General features: G+C 45.1%; 1 protein-coding gene across 5 annotated transcripts in view; it reads right to left on the reverse strand.

Annotated features, from left to right (window-relative positions):
• The window catches only part of meis2a (Meis homeobox 2a), a 79742-nt gene that overhangs the window by 38103 nt on the left and 20201 nt on the right, over positions 1 to 21438 (reverse strand). For 4 of the 5 annotated variants that reach the window (XM_083925010.1, XM_083925008.1, XM_083925012.1 and 1 more), the window contains exon 8: positions 8245 to 8390. In XM_083925010.1, the coding sequence (XP_083781136.1) occupies positions 8245 to 8390 (146 nt within the window). The remainder of the gene's footprint in view (positions 1 to 8244; positions 8391 to 21438) is intronic. The other variant, XM_083925009.1, reaches the window with a different exon arrangement.

Here is a 21438-nt window from a genome sequence, read left to right on the forward strand (position 1 = left end):
CTGGTTGAGCAACGAAGCATTCTGGGTAATGGCTGTGGTGCAGGGAGGGTCCACTGAGGCTAGCGGAGGGGGAAGAGTTGGGGGAAAGAAGCAACAAATTGACCCGATCAGCCGTGGTCTTTGATGTGGACCTGGCTCTCTCTTGAAAACCAGTCCATATGTTCAGAGAGGGAAAGAGAGAGGATATCAATGGGGGGAAAAATGAAAAGGTGAGGAAGGAAGGGGGGGTGAGAACAAGAGACATGGCTCCCAGTTATAAGGACCCCACTGTGCAGGAATCCCACTGCCTGCCCCTGGATTGAGCGCAGGGCAAAACAAAAGCGTGCATTCGAGGGGAGTAGGAAGGGAGGGGAAAAAAATCACACAAAATGGCAGGAGTGGGATTTGGTGTAGCCAGGGTCTCATGACAAACCAAACAGTGAAACACAGGGTCTGTTTTTGATTTCTACTCAGTGCCTCCATCCCTCAGTCTTTTCTCTTTCCTTGCCTCCCTCCCTTCTTTAGCCCTGTTTGCCATTTCCACGCTTGTGCCTGCTCCTTTTTCCTTTTGCATTATTCTTCCCTTGGTGTGAGATGAATATCAAAGCAATGCTGGGGCAGCTTGGAGGCCTGCAGCAGAATCTCATTGGCCTCAATGGTCCCTGCATGCAGCAGCCACCGTTCTAGCAGCTCTTGCCACAACCCCGCAATCAACCATGGGGGAATGAGGCTAGCCTGCAGGGCGGTACCCCTGGAAGGGTAAGGGGTAATTTAAGGAAACTAGCTCTAAGATGTGAAACCAAAATCCTCTTATACATTTTGTTATGAGTAAGATAACCCCGAAAGTGCAGAAAAGGGAAAACGGCACAGAATCAGCAACCACCATCTTAATAACCTTGCTTTTCCACCGGGGGCATGTACGCTATCACAGACTACCTTGCGAAGTCCCTTATTACACGTGACGTCATTCAGCCCTATTTCCCATGGAGTCAGCTCAGCCAGATTGTAGCCGACGGATCAGTGTTATGACTACAGCAGCAGTGGATTGCGCTGCTGTGCTGAAGGCAGGGAAATGTTGCCGGGCTGGGAATTCTCGGCGGAACATAGGTCTACCTCAGCTTTGTGCATGTGCGTTCTTGGAGAAGTCTCACTGTTTAGAGCTGTGAGTTGATACATCCGACCGCCCTCTATTAGGACTTAGCCCTGTTTGTATTCTGCTGCAGTCGGGGCATGTGCATTCACCTCTGCAGGGGTCAGGTGCTGTCCTGTCATGAGGAAACCACTGTCGTAAAACATATTTTAAAGAAATGCACATGCACTCTCCTCTTTTGTTTTCCTCGTGCTGTTGTCTTTCTGGAGGATGTGTTGTGGGTTACCTTTTTTTTTTTCTTTGCCAAACACTGTGGAGATTCACACAGCTTAATCACCTCCATGCAGTGGGAATGTGTCATAAACAGTCCCTTAGCGAAAGCACTCATTTCTGCTACTTCATTAAACAACCTGCATTAAGATACAAACAGCAGGAATGGAAATAAACAGGGTGGGAGGGAAAAGGGAGGAAACATGCGGTAGAGGGAGGAGAAGTGTTGGGGTTATGCAGGTGTCCCTGCATTTCCACATGCACAATAACATGATGCTCATCTTGTGGATAAACAAGCCTATGGGAATGAAACAACAAACATGTCTGCTCTTTTTACAAGCGCACACACACACACACACACACACACACACACACACACACACACACACACACACACACACACACACACACACACACACACAATATAGTGTATCCAAGGTTAATGTGCCATGCTTTATATGTCAGTGGATTCCATGTGGGGTTAGTTGGCTTTGAAGTGTAACTATGACAGATCTGGATTAGGGGGCAAAGTGTAAAGGTCTGATGTCGGAGCATGAAACGAATTAGGGCTTATTACATTCTAATGCAACACTTAACCTCTGGAACGGTTACCTACTATGCCGAAGCACACTGTAAACAAGACTTTCATCAACCACAGAGCTTACATTGGGAAAGTATTGCAAAGCCGCTCTGCAAAGTTGATGTGGCATGTCATATAATTATACAGCCTGTGAAAATTGAAAGTCACTGGATCCCCCTTCTAAACGTTCATTCTGTTTTCTGCTCTCCTTAAAAAAAAAACAATCATCTTATTGACATGTAGCAGTAATTTGTCAATGAGTTTTGATATGAAAGGATTCTTGTGTGAAATGAACAGTTTCTTTTTTTTTTCTGCAGTGTCGGAGTGTCTTGTTTCTGAGTGTCTTTCCCTGTGAGGTCCGTCCATGCTGTGGTAGCACCTCTGCGATGGCTCGGCTGGGAAATGACAGATGGCAGGCAGGGCTGAGGTGGCTTGTGTCCCTGTTTTCCAGGGTCGCTGAGCAGCCAACATTAGAACACAGTGGCTAGAGAATAGCTAGGCACCGACCCAACCCCCAAAGATCTCCTTAGGAGTCATTATCAATGACTTTCAATGACATCGGTGCTAAACATCACCAAATTACACTGCCATATTGTCACTAACACCTGTTTTGTAAACACACGTGCACAAAGCAATGACTGTTGTCACAAAAGTAATGTGATGGCTCTTTTTTTGTACGTCTCCCACTGATAGTCACACATTTGGGCAGCGGCAGTGAACCAAACTGTCGCCTGGGTTGCCACGGGTGACTGGAGAGCTGACTTTTGGGCTCCGAGGCAAACGAGCACATGACAGATTAGTGTGTGGGCCTCCTCCAGGCTTCCACCTCTGTGACCCTTAGGAGTCCCCTCTTTACCCCCTCCTCACCCTTGCTCTTACCCCTAAACCCCCCCCCCCCCACTCCCGCTTTGTCTCCACCCTCTCTTCATCCAAACTCACACAACGAGTTGAGGAGGGGGAAAGCAAACAGATTTTCAATGTACATGACTGACACCTAGTTGCTTCTTTGTAATATTGATAGATTTAAAAAGTTAATCTTTCTAACTAATTGAAAATGCAACCACACAAGATGTAAATGTACTAACTAACAAAGATTTAAAAAAAAAAAAATGTATTGATCCATGTATACAGGAAAGAGAGTGGGCACCGGCAACTATGGAATAAACAGCTTTCAGCAGTTCAGTGTAAAAGGAGAAAGGGCTGGTATTTCAAAGTGTTTGCAGATGTGTGTCTCCACCAGTTAAATGCTACTTGTAATGGAACAACACACAAGGATTAGAAGGACTAGAGGAGCTTAAACAAAACTGGGGATCCTACAGAGCTGACTGTATAGTCTACTCAAACAACATGCCCTATCTTTTCGAGGGATGGACTTGTACACTTGTTTATCATATGGGACAAACATCCGTTGCCAGGGTTTGGCCTTGCCTGCGCCCATGTCTTGTGAATGACCCTAGCTGGCTCTTTTATGTGCATCTATAAAGGGCGGTTGAGAGAGCGGCTAGGAGGGCTCGACCTGACGATGACACCCTGTTGTCATGGAGACTAATGCTATGTTGGGCTGGGATTGGGAGCGGTGGGGGTGGGGGGTTGCTACTGTCACTAGTGTCTAATGATGTTTGCAGCACAATACACTCATGTCCTCAGAAAGTGCGATGTGTCCTCACTCTGGTTAACGGCTGTATTAACAAGGCTTCTTTTGAGCTCTGCTCCAGTCAAAAGAACGGTTTCAGTACTCATAAAGACAGTTGTGTATTATACTAATGACTATATCTAAATACCATCTAATCACAAAAGCATTTCTCACCTGAACACACAGTTGTACTGCTTAAACTCAAAGGACTTTCCCAAATGACTAAGGGATATATCACTTCCCTTTCAAGGAGCCCAGGGGACCAATACACCTGGCTTAGCAGCTTAACAGAATTTCCCCAAACACCCAGGCCAAAGGGTGGCCCGGCACAAAACCTGAGACGCTTGATGCTTGAGAGGGCTACCTCTTTACTCATCTGACTGACCACTCTCCCCCTCTCGCTCAATCCTTCCCTCCCTCTCTCCCTCCCTCCTTTCTAGTTTACACATACACACGTGTGCCAACCCTCAAATGGCCTGGTTTGCTCCTGAGGTCCCCCTATTTATTTTCATAGGTGTTTGAGGGTTTACACTAGTCAAAAGACAAGGCCAGAGCCTAGAGTGGTATCTTTGTATCTGAGTGCTTCCTGTTTTCATTGCAAGGCCGACCCTTGTCTTTACAGGGGTGAGTAAGGGCTAGCAGGGGGTGAGATGGAAGGAAGGCCAGGGGCGCCAAGGGGCTAATTGTAAATTTTAGAGTTTGCTTTGGCCCAAAAAAAAGGGCTTCACCTTTTGCAACAATAAGAAAAAACTCCCATCGCTGCCTCTCTGTTCCTGTGCCTGAGACTCTCTATCTATGTACTATATGCTCTTCTCCTCCTTTCGTAATCCATGCTTTTGAAGTGCAGTAGAACATTTTACCCCTAACAGTGAAGTTTACCTTTCTGATAACATAATCTCCCTGTAGTATTGAAAAGCTTATACCAACAGTCTGGGATTTTCCTTCCCCTAATGTGGCTGGAAGACATCCAGAAACTCCTGGGAAGGGAGGGGTGGTATTAGAGAGAGAGGGAGAGAAAGAGTGGGAGGATAGAAGGAGAGACAGTCTGACCCTCTTCTGCCAGCTAACACCAGCTGATCTGTCCTGCCATTTGCCAATTACATATGGGGCATTTAAGGTTGCCAGCTCACGTGCATGTGCATATGGACTCAACATAAAAGAGGTCAGGGTTATCACAGCTTCTCCGCAGAGTAATTGTGGAATTGTTACATATTCTGCGAGATCTCTATGGTGCCAAAAACTGTATTTTCACCCTGAGCTGGAATGTTGGCATGGTATGGTTGATGGTTGCTCTCTATATGTGACTGTTGTGACGAAAACCATCTTGTGATTTCTCCCAAGAGAGTGTGAGGTTAGAGCGAAGCAAGGGAGGGTGGGAGGGAGGGGAGAGGGCAATTTTGTTATACTGAATCCAAAAGCCAACAGTTGTTACTATTGGCCTGTGTTGTTTTTCTGTGTGTGAAGGGGGGTCCTGTCCTTTTGAGCTTTTCAGAAGATGTGACAATAGCTGGATGTTGAGAACATATGTAGAGAGACCCCTGTGGCTCATAGAAGAGGAGCTCCATGCTGGCCCCGTAGTTTGAGGAAAATACAAGGCCGCTCCTTTCACTACTCACCCCTCAGTTAATGAATGCATGAATGGCAGAATGCCGCTATAGGCCATTCAGGGGCCAAAGTCCCCAAGAATTCACCCCTGCACAAACGCATCCAGCAATGGCAAATACATTTGCTTAACAAATTAAAAGAAAGGATAATGGCTAATGGGTGTGTGTTTGTGTGTGTGTGTGTGAGAGAGAGAGAGTGAGTGAGAGAGTTTATGGGTGGGAGAATTGGATGGTGAGAAGGGGGATAATTCAATTAGTCCTCTTCCTCAGTAGAGAAATGAAGGCAGGTTAAAAGGGAGGGATTATTATTTGTACAAGACTGGCCAGGGCTTTACACAAAAGAAACAAATAAAGATTGGAGAGAACATCTACAAGCAGGGGATGTGATAAAGGAGAGACGGACAGAGAAAAAGAGGGCCTGAAAGCTCTGCTCTGTCTGAATTAACCAGCTCTCTGAAAAATGCGCCTGTGCCCAACATTGGGCCCCCTCCCTCCATCGCTTTCCACTCATTCAATTCAATTTTAAAACAATTATAAAGAAAATGGTTGGCGATTCTTCCAAAAGCTCTGCATGCGTCATTCTGTCTTTCTCTCTGCATCTTTTGCACTAAAGCTGTGTGAGGCTTTCACTAGAAAAGATCCCAAATCATGGGGATATTTTTATTCTCAACTTACATAAAGGTGTTCTCATGTATTCTGTGCATGCATATATGTACGCACACCTACGGTAAAAACATGAGTATACTAAATTCCACTTCAATAAAACATTGTTTCATTGTACATACACAAACAAGGCATTCTACTACAAGCTCAGGGGAGGAAAATGACTTAAAGCAAAAAAAAAGAACTTCTCTCAAATAATTAAGTAAAAGTTGATCCCACCCCCCGCCCTCAGCCTCTGAATGAAGCCTGGTTTGTACGGTTTGGTGAGAGGTCTCCAGTCATGAAGCGATGGAGCTGTGAACAGCTGTGAAGTCATTTTGATAATGATGAGAATAATAAGCATGCAGACTGGCGTGGTGGAGCCGCTAAGGCCTGCGAGGCTCAGGGCTTTGCTGTTGCAGCTTCACTGCTCCTGAATAGATAAAAGTGATTAAAGCACTCCTGATTATCCCTGACCAATATGTAATGGATTTACAGCCCTTTCAATTAGGCCGTATTTGCTGGCCACACATTATTTGGGCTTTTGGTTGGGTAATCGGGGTACAGGCAGGGGCTTTGGGCAGGGGGTGGGTAACGGGTGCACAGGGGCATCCTGACCCTCTTAAAGGGGAACACCACCTAAATTAAGAATTCTAATATGCTGTTTCCATGGCCTAGAGAAGTTTACTCCATGTTTGTGAACATAAGTTACCTTCTCTCAAAGCCAGAAACCAGATAAGTAAGTCTCAAACTTATCTCATAGGGTATATACAGGTAAGTCTGGAGCTGCTCCATAGATAATGAATGGTAGGGAAACAACAGTATGTTTTCAAATAAGCTGTATTCTATTGTCATAGACAATTGAGTGGGATAACTCCACACTTTATACTATTTATGACATCACAAATTTGAGTTGTACATGTTCACTGATATTTTCTGGATCATTTAGACCATAGGAATAACATGTGTGAATTTTGAAAATTGGCTTAGGTCCCCTTTAAATTTGTTATGAAGACTGGAGCAGCTGGCTTTATATGCCTGAGTCTGCAGGCAACAGGAACTTGGGGGAAAAAATTTCATTCAAGGTCAGTACATGAAAGGCAAGGTGATCATAAAGGAACAAAACCAAAGATCCAAGTGAAAACCAGAGGACTTAAATATAACCTAATCTGATGAGGGGATGACATGCAAGTGGAGAGTTGGACAGAGAAGCTGAGGTGAGAGGAGTGAGGTGATTAAGCTGGAAAACAAGAAAGGAGCTAATTGGCTGAGAAAAACTCTGGGGAGCAGAGTAGGACTACCAGGGCCGATTCAGAGCAGGTGTGTAGATGAGCAAAGGAGGGAAAGAGTACACAGGAACACATGGAAAAACACAGCAAACAGAAAATCAAAAAAACACAGAACTCAGTCCAGGCTTCACAAAAAGTCTGATGGCATCTGGACTGGGAGCCAGACTTTGATAATGTGTGGATGATCCATAAGGCTGAAGCTCTAAACTTTCTCTCTCCCTTCCCCCAACATTGTCCCTTCCATCTCTGGGACACGGAGCCACGTGCTCAGAGAGCAGCTTATGTGTCTGTGGCCACCTCCTCCTGAAATCTGACCTGTGTTGCAAAATCAATACAGCCTGATGTTCTGATAATGTCCTGACATTAGCGAGGGTGAGGGGGGACATGTGGTCAGTCCCCTTATACATGACACAAACTGACAAAAAGGAGACTGACATACAGGTATATAGAAAACAACTGAGCTAAGAGTATTTCCTAATTTGACCAAGTACGTTTGAATTACTGTGGCATTTGAATATATAATCCAAGCCATGTAGCAGCACTGTGTTAAGTGAATTGAATGAGCCAGTGTTAGAGCTGTCTGATTGAACTGTTTGGCAAACAAACTCAGCTTTCCTCTCAGCTATGGAGGTGAAATAGACTTGCATGCACCATCTCAAACTGGTGAATTTATACTGAGCAGTCAAATGTGATGTGACTGACAAAATGTAAGTTGTGTACAGCCCTGTATACAACCTAAATCTTTACACTCACACCTTTACACTCACAATAGTTCTCAGTGATTACCACTCCTTCCCCTAATCTGTCCCAGAAAAACATTCTTCTCCAGGCCAAACAAACAGTACATCTCATATTGGAGTAAATGTCATGGATTGTTAGGCCATCTCCTTTTTACTCATAGTGTGCTGAGCAGAGTAAACAGTCCAAACTGATTAGATTGACCTGTGTCCCTCTGACAGGTGGCTGACAGGTCACCATCACAGCACTGCCATCACTCAACGACTTTGAGACAGGTGTGTGTGTGTGTGTGTGTGTGTGTGTGTGTGTGTGTGTGTGTGTGTGTGTGTGTGTGTGTGTGTGTGTGTGTGTGTGTGTGTGTTTCTACCTAGGTTGTTTTCATACATGTGTATCTCCCAAAAAGAAATTGCTGTGCTTACCGTGAGATGCTGGAACAGCCACGCCCTCATGATGTTAGTGGCCACCTTGGGGAAAATGCCTCGCTTTTTCTGCCTCTTCTTATCCTTGTCCGGATCATCGTCATCCCCTGTGCCAGGCGATGCAACGCTGTTGTCTAAGCCATCTCCTGGACGGAAGCCAAGCCCAGAGTTAAATAACATCCCACAAAACACCACTGACTCAGAAAACGATGAAAAAAAAATCCTGATCTAAAAACTCTCAAGAGCTGAAACAGAAGTACAGACAGTCAAAGCTGAGTTTAAGGCTTATGAAAAATAGATAAATGGACAAATACCACAGATACAAAGTAATTCAAAAGCACTGCGGTGAGGCCTAGAGAATCACCCGGGCAAAAGTCAGTGTTGTGGAGTGAAGATATGGAGGTAGGGGGATTTAGCTGGCCTTAGAGGAAGGCCTGTACAGCGAGCGAGGGGTTTACACAGAGGCCTAGCAGAGTTGTTCTATACCCCAGAGCACAGAAGAGGGGAAAAGGGGTTAATCACTCTAATGTTATGGTTGGACGCTGAAACACTAGGTTCCTCGTTCTCGTTCTACAGTAGGAGGAGGGCAGGGAAAAAATGGAGCGAGATGACAAAAAAAGGACAAGGAGCCTTCAAGTACAGTAGTGGCTCGGACTCATGTCATTAATTCAATTAAATTTACATGCTTGACATAATGTAGAGCATTTTTTTTACATTTTTTGAGGAGAGCTTAAGGGGACAGGACAGAGTTATGCAGACATATACAGTACATTCATGAATTCACGTTGCGTGTGCAGACACACGCTCACATACAAACAAAACTCAAAGGGGTTGATAATTCACGGCATCCAGTTGAGTCGCATGAGTATTAAAGTAGGGATGTGATTTGGGGTGGTTCATTGTTGCACTTGGATGCACATAATGGACTCATCTGCCTCCCCCCACCCCAAGCACTGACTCTCTTAGTTCTCCTCTCCCACTCCCTTCTCTCGCAGCAACCCCTCCCCATTCCGCCACAAGATTAGCATGACAGGCCAGCGGCGGCTTCGCCTGCATTAATGTCCGTCAGCGTTTGATTTCAAGAGGAAAACATGCACATAACCCAGGCACGATTTCTCCTTTAAATTGAAGTTTCCATCTTTGTCCTTTGCCTTTTTCTTGTTCCTCTTCCTCTGCATTAATTGTGCATTAGCAAAAATGATTTACTTTTAACAGTCATAGTTATTTTTTCTTGCCCCGGGGCACAAATGCCTTGAAAGCCTTCCTTGAGGGCATCTAAATTATGTATCTGAAAAACTCCTCCACTAAGGCAGAGAAGGACCCTGACGTTCTCAAAATTCAGACTTGCATGTCCTACTGTTTTTGGGTAGGCATCAATCACAAGCACCTATACAAGCCTTAATCTCGCATAAATATTTGAACTAATAACATTAAAAAGGGGAAAGAAAAGGGATCCGACTGGTGCCGTAATCAAATGCAAAATAAATGGAGAATACAAGGACAGCAGGGGCCCTAACTTCTGAATACTTTGTCTAGTTTTTCTTTTTCCTCCCTCTTGTTTTTCCCTCTCTTTTTTCTCCTCGCTCTGTCTTTCTTTTCTTTCTGTGCACAGTGTTTTCCTTCCACATCATTAGCGCAGAGCCACACGAAATAGGAAAACAGAGAAGTGCCGACTTAGCGCTCCCTGTGTGAAGTTAAAGAAGCAACAGCCCCTCTGAAGGACATATGGGAATGGGGACACCAACGAGGGGTGTTGTAATTGTAGAATGGGCATTCATTAGTGGCAAATGCCGTAAATCCCAGGCTAAGTACGAATCCTTGTTCAGGAAAGCCTAAAACAATAAACTTTGGTCTGGCCATAGCCCTACCCTGACTGTGAGGGGCTTCCTGAGAAATGCGACCCAGACGGAAGTCAAGTCTAACTCCCCCAGTTTGCTTCCAAACTTCAATAATAACAAACTAGTGGGCTGTGAATTTTAACCACCCTTCCCTTGTTTCTGTGCTTTTGAGCTTCACTGAATAATGTTGATACACAGTTTGGCTGTTTGTTTGTGTGCCGCCAGGTTTTGTGTTGATTTTCGAGCTAGTTTCCAAATCCCTCTCCTGCTGTGAGCAGTCAGGCTCATCCAATGGAGCCACACAGTGGTCAAAAGGCTGGCAGATTAATTTTATTGACGTTTCCATTTTCACTGCAATGCGATAGCCTCCCCCCTGGCCAGGGCCAGAGCGACCCGTGCGTATTTACAGACTGACCTGTCACTTCATTACCCAGCATGCTCGCTGCCTCCTGCCCTAGCCCGCAAGGGTGAAACCAGACTCCAAGGCTTTCAGCTCCTCTCTCCCTCTGTCTTTCTCTCACATGCACATAGATACTGTCATGTGTGCAGAGATCAGATACGCGGCATTCAAACACAAATTGTGTGTTCAGTATTAATAGTTATTTTGAACTTATGTAAAGATGCAGAATTTGTGTATTTAAAATAGAGAATAAGGGAAAACCAAGTGTGCACAGAAGGTGAAAGGAGAGAAAGAAACGGAAAACAAGAAGAAGCAGGGGGAAGAAAAGAAGGACTAGAAAAAGAATAAAGAAGACCCAACTTGCACAACCTCATTACATCTAAAGGAGAGCTGGTGCTTTGCATCCACCCCCACTCCTTTCTTATGAGCGAGGGAAGGAACGCTGCAGGGCAAATTGTCCCAAACGCTAATGGCTTCTGACTGTTCCCTGGCAACTCTGCCATTCTAACCTGTGTGGATGTGCACTCTGAAAAAATAGGGAAAGAAAAAAAAAGTGCAGGGCAGAGCAGGGGGAAGCGTCCCATCATCTGGCCATGTGACACAGATGGGGGTTGGCTATTAGGAGGCAGCCGAAAGGCCTCGGGGAGCCGAGGTGCTGGAGTGTAGCCCCAGGCACTTTTGGAAAAGCAGCGCCCTTGGAGATGGAAAAAAAGACAGCCCCCCTCTCCCTCTCCCACTCTCTCCCCAGTCTCTGTCTATCTTCCCTCACTCTTTCCTCCTCTCTCCTTCTCCCTCACCCGCTCTATCAATATCTTGACCTAAAGTGCTTGCAATGAAAGTTTGTGCCTATTTTCATACACACAGAAACAGAGAAGATGTAATCAGGCAAGATGGAAGACAATGACCAGACACAATGAGGGCAACAGAGTGAATGAAAACACGAGCAAACAAACAAGCACAAGTCCAAGAGCACATTACGCTCACATACATTCCCTCTCTCATCACCAGTGGGTGGTTATTAAAAATGCATTCAGATATATCTCCCTGTGAGTAAATTGGTCTCAGGGCTGAGCTCATTAACGGTTGGGAAAGGACTGTAAACACACTGCAGCTCTTCTTATCTAATGTCGGCACATTCAGGGTCACCTCAGGATTTCTTGCACAAAGAACCGGTTTAGCACAAAGTGTCCTACAGTGTCTGCTGAAAGTAAGGGTGAGTCCTAATGACTCTAGAGATCATGCTTCATGTCTAGAAGGCACCCTGCCCCTCAGGGAGCCACTGAGGTTTAGTCAGCCCTGGGAGCATTATGGAAATGGTCGGGTGTAGCACATATTTCGGTACTATCAGTACGCCCTTCCTTTGCTGCTCTACCATTCCGATATACCCACGCATGAATGAATAATGACTTATCAATAGTTTGTTAAAACTTTAAACCCAGTCATGCTAACTTATCAAATAACACTCCAGACTTATTGGTATTATTAAAACACCTACTGAAAACCCTCTAGACAAGCTTTTGCTGTTGTGTGTATATTATTCTAAAGGCTTTGCAGCAATTTTGCACTGGGAGACCCCAGCATTTGTTTCAGGGTAATGAAGCAAGAGTATAGAGGCAGTGGCTTATGGAGGCTGTGGTTAAAGTGACTAATTACAACAGACCCCCTGCATCCCCTGTCAGCCCAAACTAGTCAGGCATGTTCATCCAAGCTCACCCAAATGAGGAGAAGAGAGAAACTCATGAGGAGAGTTTATTAGAAGAAAACAGAGGAGTAGACGCATAGCAGAATCTGTGAGGTTTGTTTGCAGCAGCAGTTCCTTTGGCCTCCTTTACCTTAGCACACCATAGTGACCCTCCAACCCTCCCTCCAACACCCTCCTATTACACCACCTCTAGCCCTGCAGGCTTGGCCACAGAGAATGAAGAGAAAAGAAGAGGGGGATTTAGAGCCTCCCTTTTCCCTCTTTTTCTCCTCAACTTTTCAGCCAACATAAGCGGCGTTTAGCACATTCAGTCCCCCAAATGGCTGCGAATGAGAGAAGCAGTGGGGGCTCCTCTTTTGTCCGTCTGGTTACCCCTTTTATTTACTCTGGATTTACGGAGGGGTCTTTGCCGGCTCTGGGACCACATGCTCTTGACGCACACACAATCTCTCACACATACACAAACACGTAGAGGCCCTATTCACACTAGTGGAATGGCCGGCCCTCTGTTCCTCTGTGCCGACTGGGGATTACAGGTCTTCTGGATTTAACCGCATTCTAGCAATACGCTGCGCACTCACGTAATATACAACACAGATGAGTGCTAACGAGTAGAACATAATCCCTTTAATGAAAAAACATGCACTTGATTGTCCAATTTCTAACAGTAAGTAACCCATCAGTGTGTTTGTGTGTCCTTGTGTGACCACACACACCATATGGTTTACTGCGCGCTCATGATCCATACAGTAGATGAGGGCTCTAAACGGAACCGTTTTAGTGTGGCTGCACCACTGCAGCCAGTGTTTTACGCTGATTATTTCCTGATCTGTGCTTAAACAAGCAGCAGCCCCTTGCACTGGACCATAAAACAACAGCTTAGTAAACAGCAAGCATGCTGACAAATTGGTAGCGCTCAGGCCAGAGTCATTAACAGCCCTAAAACCTGTCAGAGCAATTACAACAAACTCTCTCCTTCAGCAAGACTCCCTGCCAAACTCAGATGTCACTACCCGCCTCCTCTTGAACCGCCCCCTCTTACCGCCAGGACACTGGCTAAAGGTGAAGGAGAGAGGACTACCACATTTCCCTCTCTCCTCCAATAGCCATGACACCCGAGAGAAATTAGGACAAACCTCCATCTCAAACACAGCTGTATCTGCATCCTGAGTGCAACGACTGAGTGGTTCCTTTTGCATGAGAAGTAATGTGCAGTTGTCTCCCCCCAAAAACACATCATTAAGTGTTCCCTTAAATGAAGTGGAATAAGAGCTTCTAATTAGATGTTTTTTTTCAACGTGTGGGGAAGCGAGGCAGTCAGGCAGTAAGAAAGGCAGGGAGGGAAAGAAGAAGGGAGGTGGTGGGGTAGCTGCTCAACAACTCCTGTACCTCCCTCCCTTCTCCGCCCCTTCTCTAAGCCCCCTAACCCTGCCATCAGGCAGATATCTCTCTGTCATCCCTGGAATGCTGGAGATAACTATCGCCTCTCCACCGATACAAGGCCTCTCTCCACTCACAGGCACAGCGTTGACCCCACTGTGCACATCCCTACCATAGAGGGTGAGGTTGAAGTGGAGGGAGCAGAGAGAAAGACAGGGGAGGGGTGGAGGGTTGGAGGTAAAACTTGTTTTTAACAGCCAGTTAGGCTATTTTACCTTTTAATCCAAAATAAGGGCTGGAGCAAAGCCACCCTCCCCTTTCAGCCTCTCCCCTGGAGCCAAAGAAGAGTAGTTTGTCCAGAAGGGCAAGGGAGGGGGTTTGGGGTGTGGAGAGATCTGCCTGGTCACTGCCTATTCTTCAGAGTCACTGCCTAGAACTCTCTTTCATAAGAATATCATCTTCCAAACCCCTAAAAGTTAACACTGGGTGCACAAAGTGTACAAACTATCCAAGGCTTTATACTGAACTCATTATTGGTCCGATTAACCTTCTGCCTGCAAAAACATTTTCTCAATTTTGTGGTTGTGTATGTGCACAGAAAAGTGCTACCTTTACAGAGATGTTGAGTATAAATAAAAGGAAGTATGTCCACTGAGACAAGACTCTTCCATCAAAAGGGGGCTTTATTTGGGGCAGAAAAAAGACCCAAAGAAAAGAGATGAAATAAAGATGTATAAAAGAAAGGAGGCAGGCAGTTGCAGATGTCAGGACCCAATTTGCATGAATGGCAAAGGGCTAAATTGCAGGGGATGGGGGAGCTACCCTCCACCTCCTCACCCCGCTCTTTTTGGGGGAACTAAAAGGGAGCTGTGATGCCCATGACTGCTCCTCACTCAGCAGACAGGGATCAGTGGCTAATGAAGGGCTTTGGGTCTCCACCAGACATTTCACACTCTCTGCCTCCCTGACAACTCCACCCTACACTCCAACACTACCACTGCTCTTCCCTTAAATTCCAAGTCGAATTGGGCTAATTGGTCTCACAGGTAATCACTGTTCATCCCTCGTTTCTTAATAAACAAATGTACAAACCTGCCAATGCACCTGTCCACCTTGTTTCTGTGCACCCAGACTTTGATCATCTGTTGTCCCTTACTCAATACGGTACAATGGAGCTATTCTTGAAGTGGTTAAAATTGCACACATTATGATAGAAAAACAGCCTGGTGCCCATATAAATCCTAAGGTTTGATGCTGCATTAAATATTAAAGAATAGGTATTTCCCAAAAGCAAGCGGAGCTATGTTGAATCGAAACAAGCATGATCATTAGTAAAACACGCTGCTTCCACACTTTTTGCTTTGTAAAAATGACTACGTTGCTCTACTTTGGAATGATAATGTAGCGAAAGTGGAGAATAAAGAGACGAGAGGCAAAAGAAAACAAAGAGACGTACACAAATGCATCATATGGATCCATCCGTTAGTAAAGAAATGGCTTTACAACACCCACTAGGAAGTATTGCATATCACAATCTTCTACTTAAACCACCAGAAAGAGCAGTTGTGTGCTGGTTGCCAGGTTTAACAGAGAAAAAGCTTACACTGTTTGAAGCAATGTATGAAAGCAGCTTCAGCAGTGATTCTCTACCCTCAATTACAATTAAAAACCAAACAAACTCCCTGTATTTTTCCTGATACAGGACTGCTTTGATTTATAGCAGACATCTCTGCCACACCTGATGGACAGTGGCATCAAAGCAAAGTTTAGCGGGAGGGTTCTACACAGAGCTGGGGGTTTGGTAGAGTAAATGGATTAAAAGGTTTATAAATCAACAAGTCAACCATCAGATTGTAGCCTCTGCTCAGAAGCCCTCTCATCAGCCAAATGCCATGAAGTTTTTTTTTCTTTCTCTTTGCTCTCTCTCTTTTTTTCACACAAATGTCCTGGAGGCAGGGAACAAAGCGAGCAGAACTGATTACTGCACTGCTGCCCCGCTCCGCCAGTCTAAACTCTGTTTGGCTTCCTAATGAGCTCACTAAAAACCCAATTCATCACCCATAACCCCTTCTCAACCTGCCTTGAAATCCCCCATTATGGGGGAGTCAAGGACAGTCAGTTTACAGGCTTCGGGCCGGGGTCAAGGGCTGTGAGGGGTGGATGGCAGTGTCCGTGGCAACAGGGCGGCCAAGGTTATTGTGACACAAGAGATGCATCCTATGTGGCTTGTTTGTCCCCTTTTATCTAATTGTGTTACCCATACACCACTCATCTTCTCCTTTGATTGTCACACCTCATTAAGTTTTTATATTTTTTTACTATTTGAGCATGTTGTTTTTTTATGCCCTATACCAACCTGCCCCATCCATTATGCCCCCCACCCCAACCCACTTGCACAACATCAGGAGTGTCCTGGTCTGAGCAAAGGAATGTCCGGCTTGATAGCTGCAGCAGCGTGAATGTCTCGTTCCAGTCAGCATTCGCACCAGAGATTTCAAGTTTAATACCCCTTCATCCCATCCCCGCAAAGACAGGAATTTGGTGGGAAGGGAATGTAGTGGGATGGGGGGTTGAAAGAGTAGAATACAGTTGGTCTATTAAGGATGGGGGAAAGGGAAGAGGGGAAAGTGTTAAGAAAGAGAGAGGATTATTGTAGGTAGATGACAAACAGCTGAGAAGGTAGGGAATGGAATTAAAAAGAAAGGAAGGGAAATATCTTGGTGAGGAGGTAGAGGATAGGAACTGGGGGTTGGTTGGAGGGGGGGGGGGGGGTCAGAAACAGGGAGGTGGAGGAGAACGGCGGAGGGTTGGGGTAAACTCCCACAGTTCCTCATTACATGGAGCTGAAATGATCCTCCTGACACCTGAGCTGTAACCAAGAGATTACAGAATTGATGAATCCTTGGTTTAAAATGCAGCTGTTTTATTCTGCTTTAGTAATTAATTCTTTTTCCAATAGTGTATTGATTAAGCGTAGCCCCTGATAAAGTTCAAACTGAGAGAGATCCCTCTGGGGCTTTGGCTTGGCCTGCTCTGGAGAGTCAATGAAAACTTCCTCCCTCCACCTGCATCTCTCTCTCTATCTGTCAGCGCAGTTTACCCTCATAAATTAGTCAGATCTGCGAGGAGTGAGGATCTGGCTTAGCTGATACTTGCTTTGTCTGCCCTCTTGCTGATACAATTCCCTGTTATCTTTATACTATCATACCTACACAAATGCAGATGCCATCACTGACAAGTCCGTGCAACACAACTTGCCAAAACATTAATCTGAAGTTTTTTTCTGGCATAGTGACCTACAGATATTACATGTACTCTTGAATACTTTCACCGAGCAGCTGATTCCTTCGCTTCTTTTTCCCTCGCTCTTATTCTCACCCTAACATGGAATCATGGCACAGACAACAAGAGCGTCTCCTTTCACAAAACTACTTTTTCATTCTTTTTATCGCTGCGTTTTTCCATACAGCTGTGGGTGAGAGTCTGATCAACAGAGGGTAGAACGGGTCTCCTCGGGGAGCCAACTAGCAGAGAAATCAGATACAGCTTTACAAGAGAGTCAGACGCTCATGTCTTGTCAAGACCCCTCACCTACCGGCTCCTTTACAAGTCAATAACCAGGGCCGAGTGTCCTCCACTGGGCCTTGGCACACATTCACCCCTTTCTATAGGAAGCAGAGGCAGGCGAAGGGGGGGCATAGCACTGGATTCCATGGTGTAACCCATAATGTTACATTATTCTGTACAATATTATGGAAATAATGTTCTATTTCTGTTATGAACATGCTCCTAACACATAAGGAAATCTGTTTCCACATCCTAGCTGTGCTGGGACACTACTTTTATCGGACATGTCTAGATTGTAACCCAAGATTTGTGAAACTTTCGCAAGATGGTTAAGGCAAGACTTGTTTGCAAATCTAGGGTAAGCATCTAGACATGACCACATTTATCCCCAATACACAACATGGACTCCTCTGACATTCCTGTAATACATAGTGACAAATAACTGGTGACCCCACGAGGACAGAAGAGCCAGTTAAAAGGCTTTTTTCCCAATATTAAGAACTAATGAAACACTGAATGAATTATGAAGGGAGAAGGAAAAAAATATAATTAGAAGGTGGAAGTAGTGCTTAATACATTTACTCGAGACTATTTCCTTTCGTTAATGGGGCCGCAGCATGCAGAGAGAGGGTTTTGACAAGGCTAGTATTGACTGTCCGCCCTGCTCCTTAAGGTAAATCCAGCAGGTCATTTCATTAAGGCCCAATTCCATGGCACTAATTTTGATTTTAGGGGCTTGACAGCTGTTGGCAGTGGAAATTGCTATGGCAGGAAAAGTGAGAGAGGAGCCTATTACTGCTGTGAAAAAATACAAATTGCAAAGCCTTGGTTCAAATTACTGCGACTCTGCCTCGGTGACCACCCAAAAGCCGTATTTCGTCATGTTCCTGGACCTCAGCTTTCGAATTGCTGCATGAAAAAAGGGGTAGACACATGTAGCAAACTATTTTGGAATGAGGGTAGATTTTGACAAATGCATATATAATATTATATCCATCTTATTTTGTACGGAGGAACAACAATATTAGAAAAGGCTCAAAAACGACCACCGACTTGAATCGACACCTTTCTGATTGATGGTTCCACAGTTTTACAAAGGTAGAGTTGCATTACAAAGTACAGTGTTCTTTATTTCTCTGGCCACTTTTCCTTTACTACATCTTCCCTAATATAACATGGTCACTGTAGGTTGGTCTGGCAGTGAGTTGGACCTGACTTACAATGCGAGCTCCTAACTGTCTCGCAAGTTAATATGCAGCATTAAAGTTCCAGAAGGATGAAAAAAAAGCTGTTCCTCTGATGCTATTAATTAGCAGCGCTCAGCTTTTTGAAGCTCTCCATCTCCTTTTGTTTCACCCTCTCTTTTCTTTCCTTTTTTTTGTGCGGCCTTAGTTATTGACTTTTCAATTTTCCCCTCACATCCACCCCCTGCACTAGCCGTAGCACCGACGCTTCTGCAGAGGTGCCCAGCCCAACAATACCCCCAAGCACACTCTCCGAGACGCTGGCTGGGGAGCCCGGAGAGATGGGCCAGCCCTACAGCTCCCACCAGCCCACCACTTACTCCCCACGAGACCGAAATCAAAGAGAGAGGCCCTTAAAATATAACCATGGGTATAATGAGGGTGCTCCAAAGAACAATAAGCATATACACCAAAGGAGAAAGGAGAGTAGGAGTACAAAAGAAAGAGAGAGGAGAAACTATAGGAATGTCGGCCGAAAATGTTCTTGAGAAGTACACAACAGAGGGTGGATGAGAAAAAAAAAACAGAATGATATTGTGCATTGGGAGAAAGGGCAAAGGGCCACAGCCAGTGGTGATGGTAGTCAGGGCCACGCATCTATTCGTCCATGTATCTGAACCCAAAACAACAAGGGGGTCTGCCGCATGCCTCTGGAGCCGAAGGGAGCCAAAGGGAGCACGACTAATTTCTGCACAACAATAGGCCTGGATGGGCGCCCACACAATGGCAGGTGCTTTGAATAGCAGCAGGGCCCTTGCAGCAGGGATCTTCTCCTCTCACTCTGAGGGCTTGGGCTCTGGCTTGTGTAACCTTTCATTTTCAACCAGGCTTCCTTTTGACTTATAAAGGATGAAAATGATCTCATGGGGTGTGTGTGTGTGTGTGTGTGTGTGTGTGTGTGTGTGTGTGTGTGTGTGTGTGTGTGTGTGTGTGTGTGTGTGTGTGTGTGTGTATGTGTGTGTGTGTGTGTGTGTGTGTGTGTGTGTGTAGGGGGAGTAAAGGAGTTGGAGACAGCCAGGCCTGTGAGGCACAATTCAAGTCTGTCTGTTTTCTGTGCTTGGTTATCTACCTTTCTCTCGCTCATTTTCTCTATTGCCCTTTCTTTTCACTCTTTGCTCTCTCTCTCTCTCTCTCTCTCTTTACATATTTACATTATCTTTTATTCTCTCTTTTGCTTGTCTTACTATAATACCGCTTTATTTCCCCATCTCATTCTCATTTTTTTTCCCATCGACTGTTGGCCTGTTGTGTTGTTTTCTGGCGGTTGTGTTTGTTGTGCTGCTGCTGGGCTGTCCTGTAGGCCATGATGCAGTGGTAAAGGCAGTTTTCCCCCACCTTAAGAGCATTCTTTCCGGGGTCACAAGGTCAGGCTTCACAGATGTCTCCTGCAGACACTCAGTTGTCTAAGGACTGCATCCCTGGGAGTAAGCATTCGTACTAAACAATGCACCCCCCCCCCCCCCCACACACACACACACACACACACTTTGGAAAATGTTAAATGTTTTTTCTTTTTTTTGTCTCGCTTTTTTCCACCTTTCTTGTTTTCATTGTTTTATTTTTGAATGAAGCTATGGAATGAGTGCAATTTTTCCAAGGTGGAGGTTTTTGTGTTTAGATAATGAAAGCAAGCACTGGTTATCACAAGATAGTGGTGTTTTCTGGCTGCTTTCATTCTTTTAAACACTCCCCGTCTCCCTAAGTTTCCTGCAATTGTTCTAATGGGGCCTTAGTCATTCTTGCCTGATGGCGAAGGGAAAGATGCTTTTAAAGGTCTTTCTCCTTTCTCAGTGTGTGTTGCCAGGAGAGAAAAATGAAAACATGTAACTGTCCCGAAATGCACACTGAGAGACAGATACAAGAAGCCCTTGAGTAAGCAGGGCAGAAGCAGAACAAAGAGCAACCCTAAATGAACAGAAAGACAATATTTGAACTAGAACATCTCTGCGTAGCCTCAATTTCAACAAAAAAAAAATTGTATAGAAGAGAATTCCTGTGCCAAATGGCTTTCATTAAAAAGAAATCAGCTTCTGCCTTTTTTTAGGGGGCGGAGCGTGACACTGGTAAAAGAGCGGAGATTGCAGCGTTTAACATGCAAGTTCTGCCTCAGAACATGGAAAAGTGTGTAATTGGAACAACATTTTAAAAATCCAGGCACTGAGCTATCCTTGAATATCTCACTCCTTTTCATCTCGCTTTCCCTTGTTCCTTTTTCTCTTCTTTCATTTGATATGGTGTTCTTGCTTCCCCCTCCAAACATCTTCTCTGTATTCTGCAAATTGATAACCCTCTAAATGAATTATGATAAATGCATAATGAAGGTTTTCCCAGCTTCAGCCCTGCAGCCAACGAGGATGGCGCGTCTCGTTTGGCATGTTTGATTCGTTTTGTTGCGCATTTAGCCCCAGTGTTCCTTCAGAGTATTCACTGCTTGGGGCATGTAAATAAGAAATTATCCTTGCTGACTAACATGGCTAATACCTCCTCTGGGGTAATCAAAAATTATTAGACGCTGGCTTCCAATAAACATTAGGGCTCATGGCACTAACCACTGTCAAATCGCTCACCTCCGCCTGCTCCCCAATAGCCATAAAATGGGTGAACAAAAGTGATCAGGTGCGGAAAAAGCACTCTGGTTACGTGGAAACTGAGAGACCGCAGGACTGCTGTTATGCCTTAAAAAAGCAGCCGTTGGCTTTAAGAGTCATTAAAGCATGTTGTAGAGCGGGAATCAGACTAGAAAATGAGCTTATCTTGCATAATGCCCTCAAAAGCTTTGCATAAACGTGAAGGATGTGCGCGTGAAAATCAGCAGCGGAGAGGAAGAACTCAGATTGTACCACACTTCCTTTATCATCCTCCCACTCTCTTGGATGGTGGCACCATGGTTAAAACACTACCTGTAGGGTATAACTGCTCTGCTTAGTTCCAAATACGCTTCAGTGTGTAAACCCCGGTTTACACAAGACAAAAACCACACAACAAGTGAACATGCTATAGTTGGCCTTGCTAAGCCACTCCACTCAACCGCTTGCTGTCTTTTGGGAGAGACCTTTGCTGTGA

This window comes from Echiichthys vipera (assembly GCF_963691815.1).
Source record: "Echiichthys vipera genome assembly, chromosome: 12".
Taxonomy (NCBI): Eukaryota; Metazoa; Chordata; class Actinopteri; order Perciformes; family Trachinidae; genus Echiichthys; species Echiichthys vipera.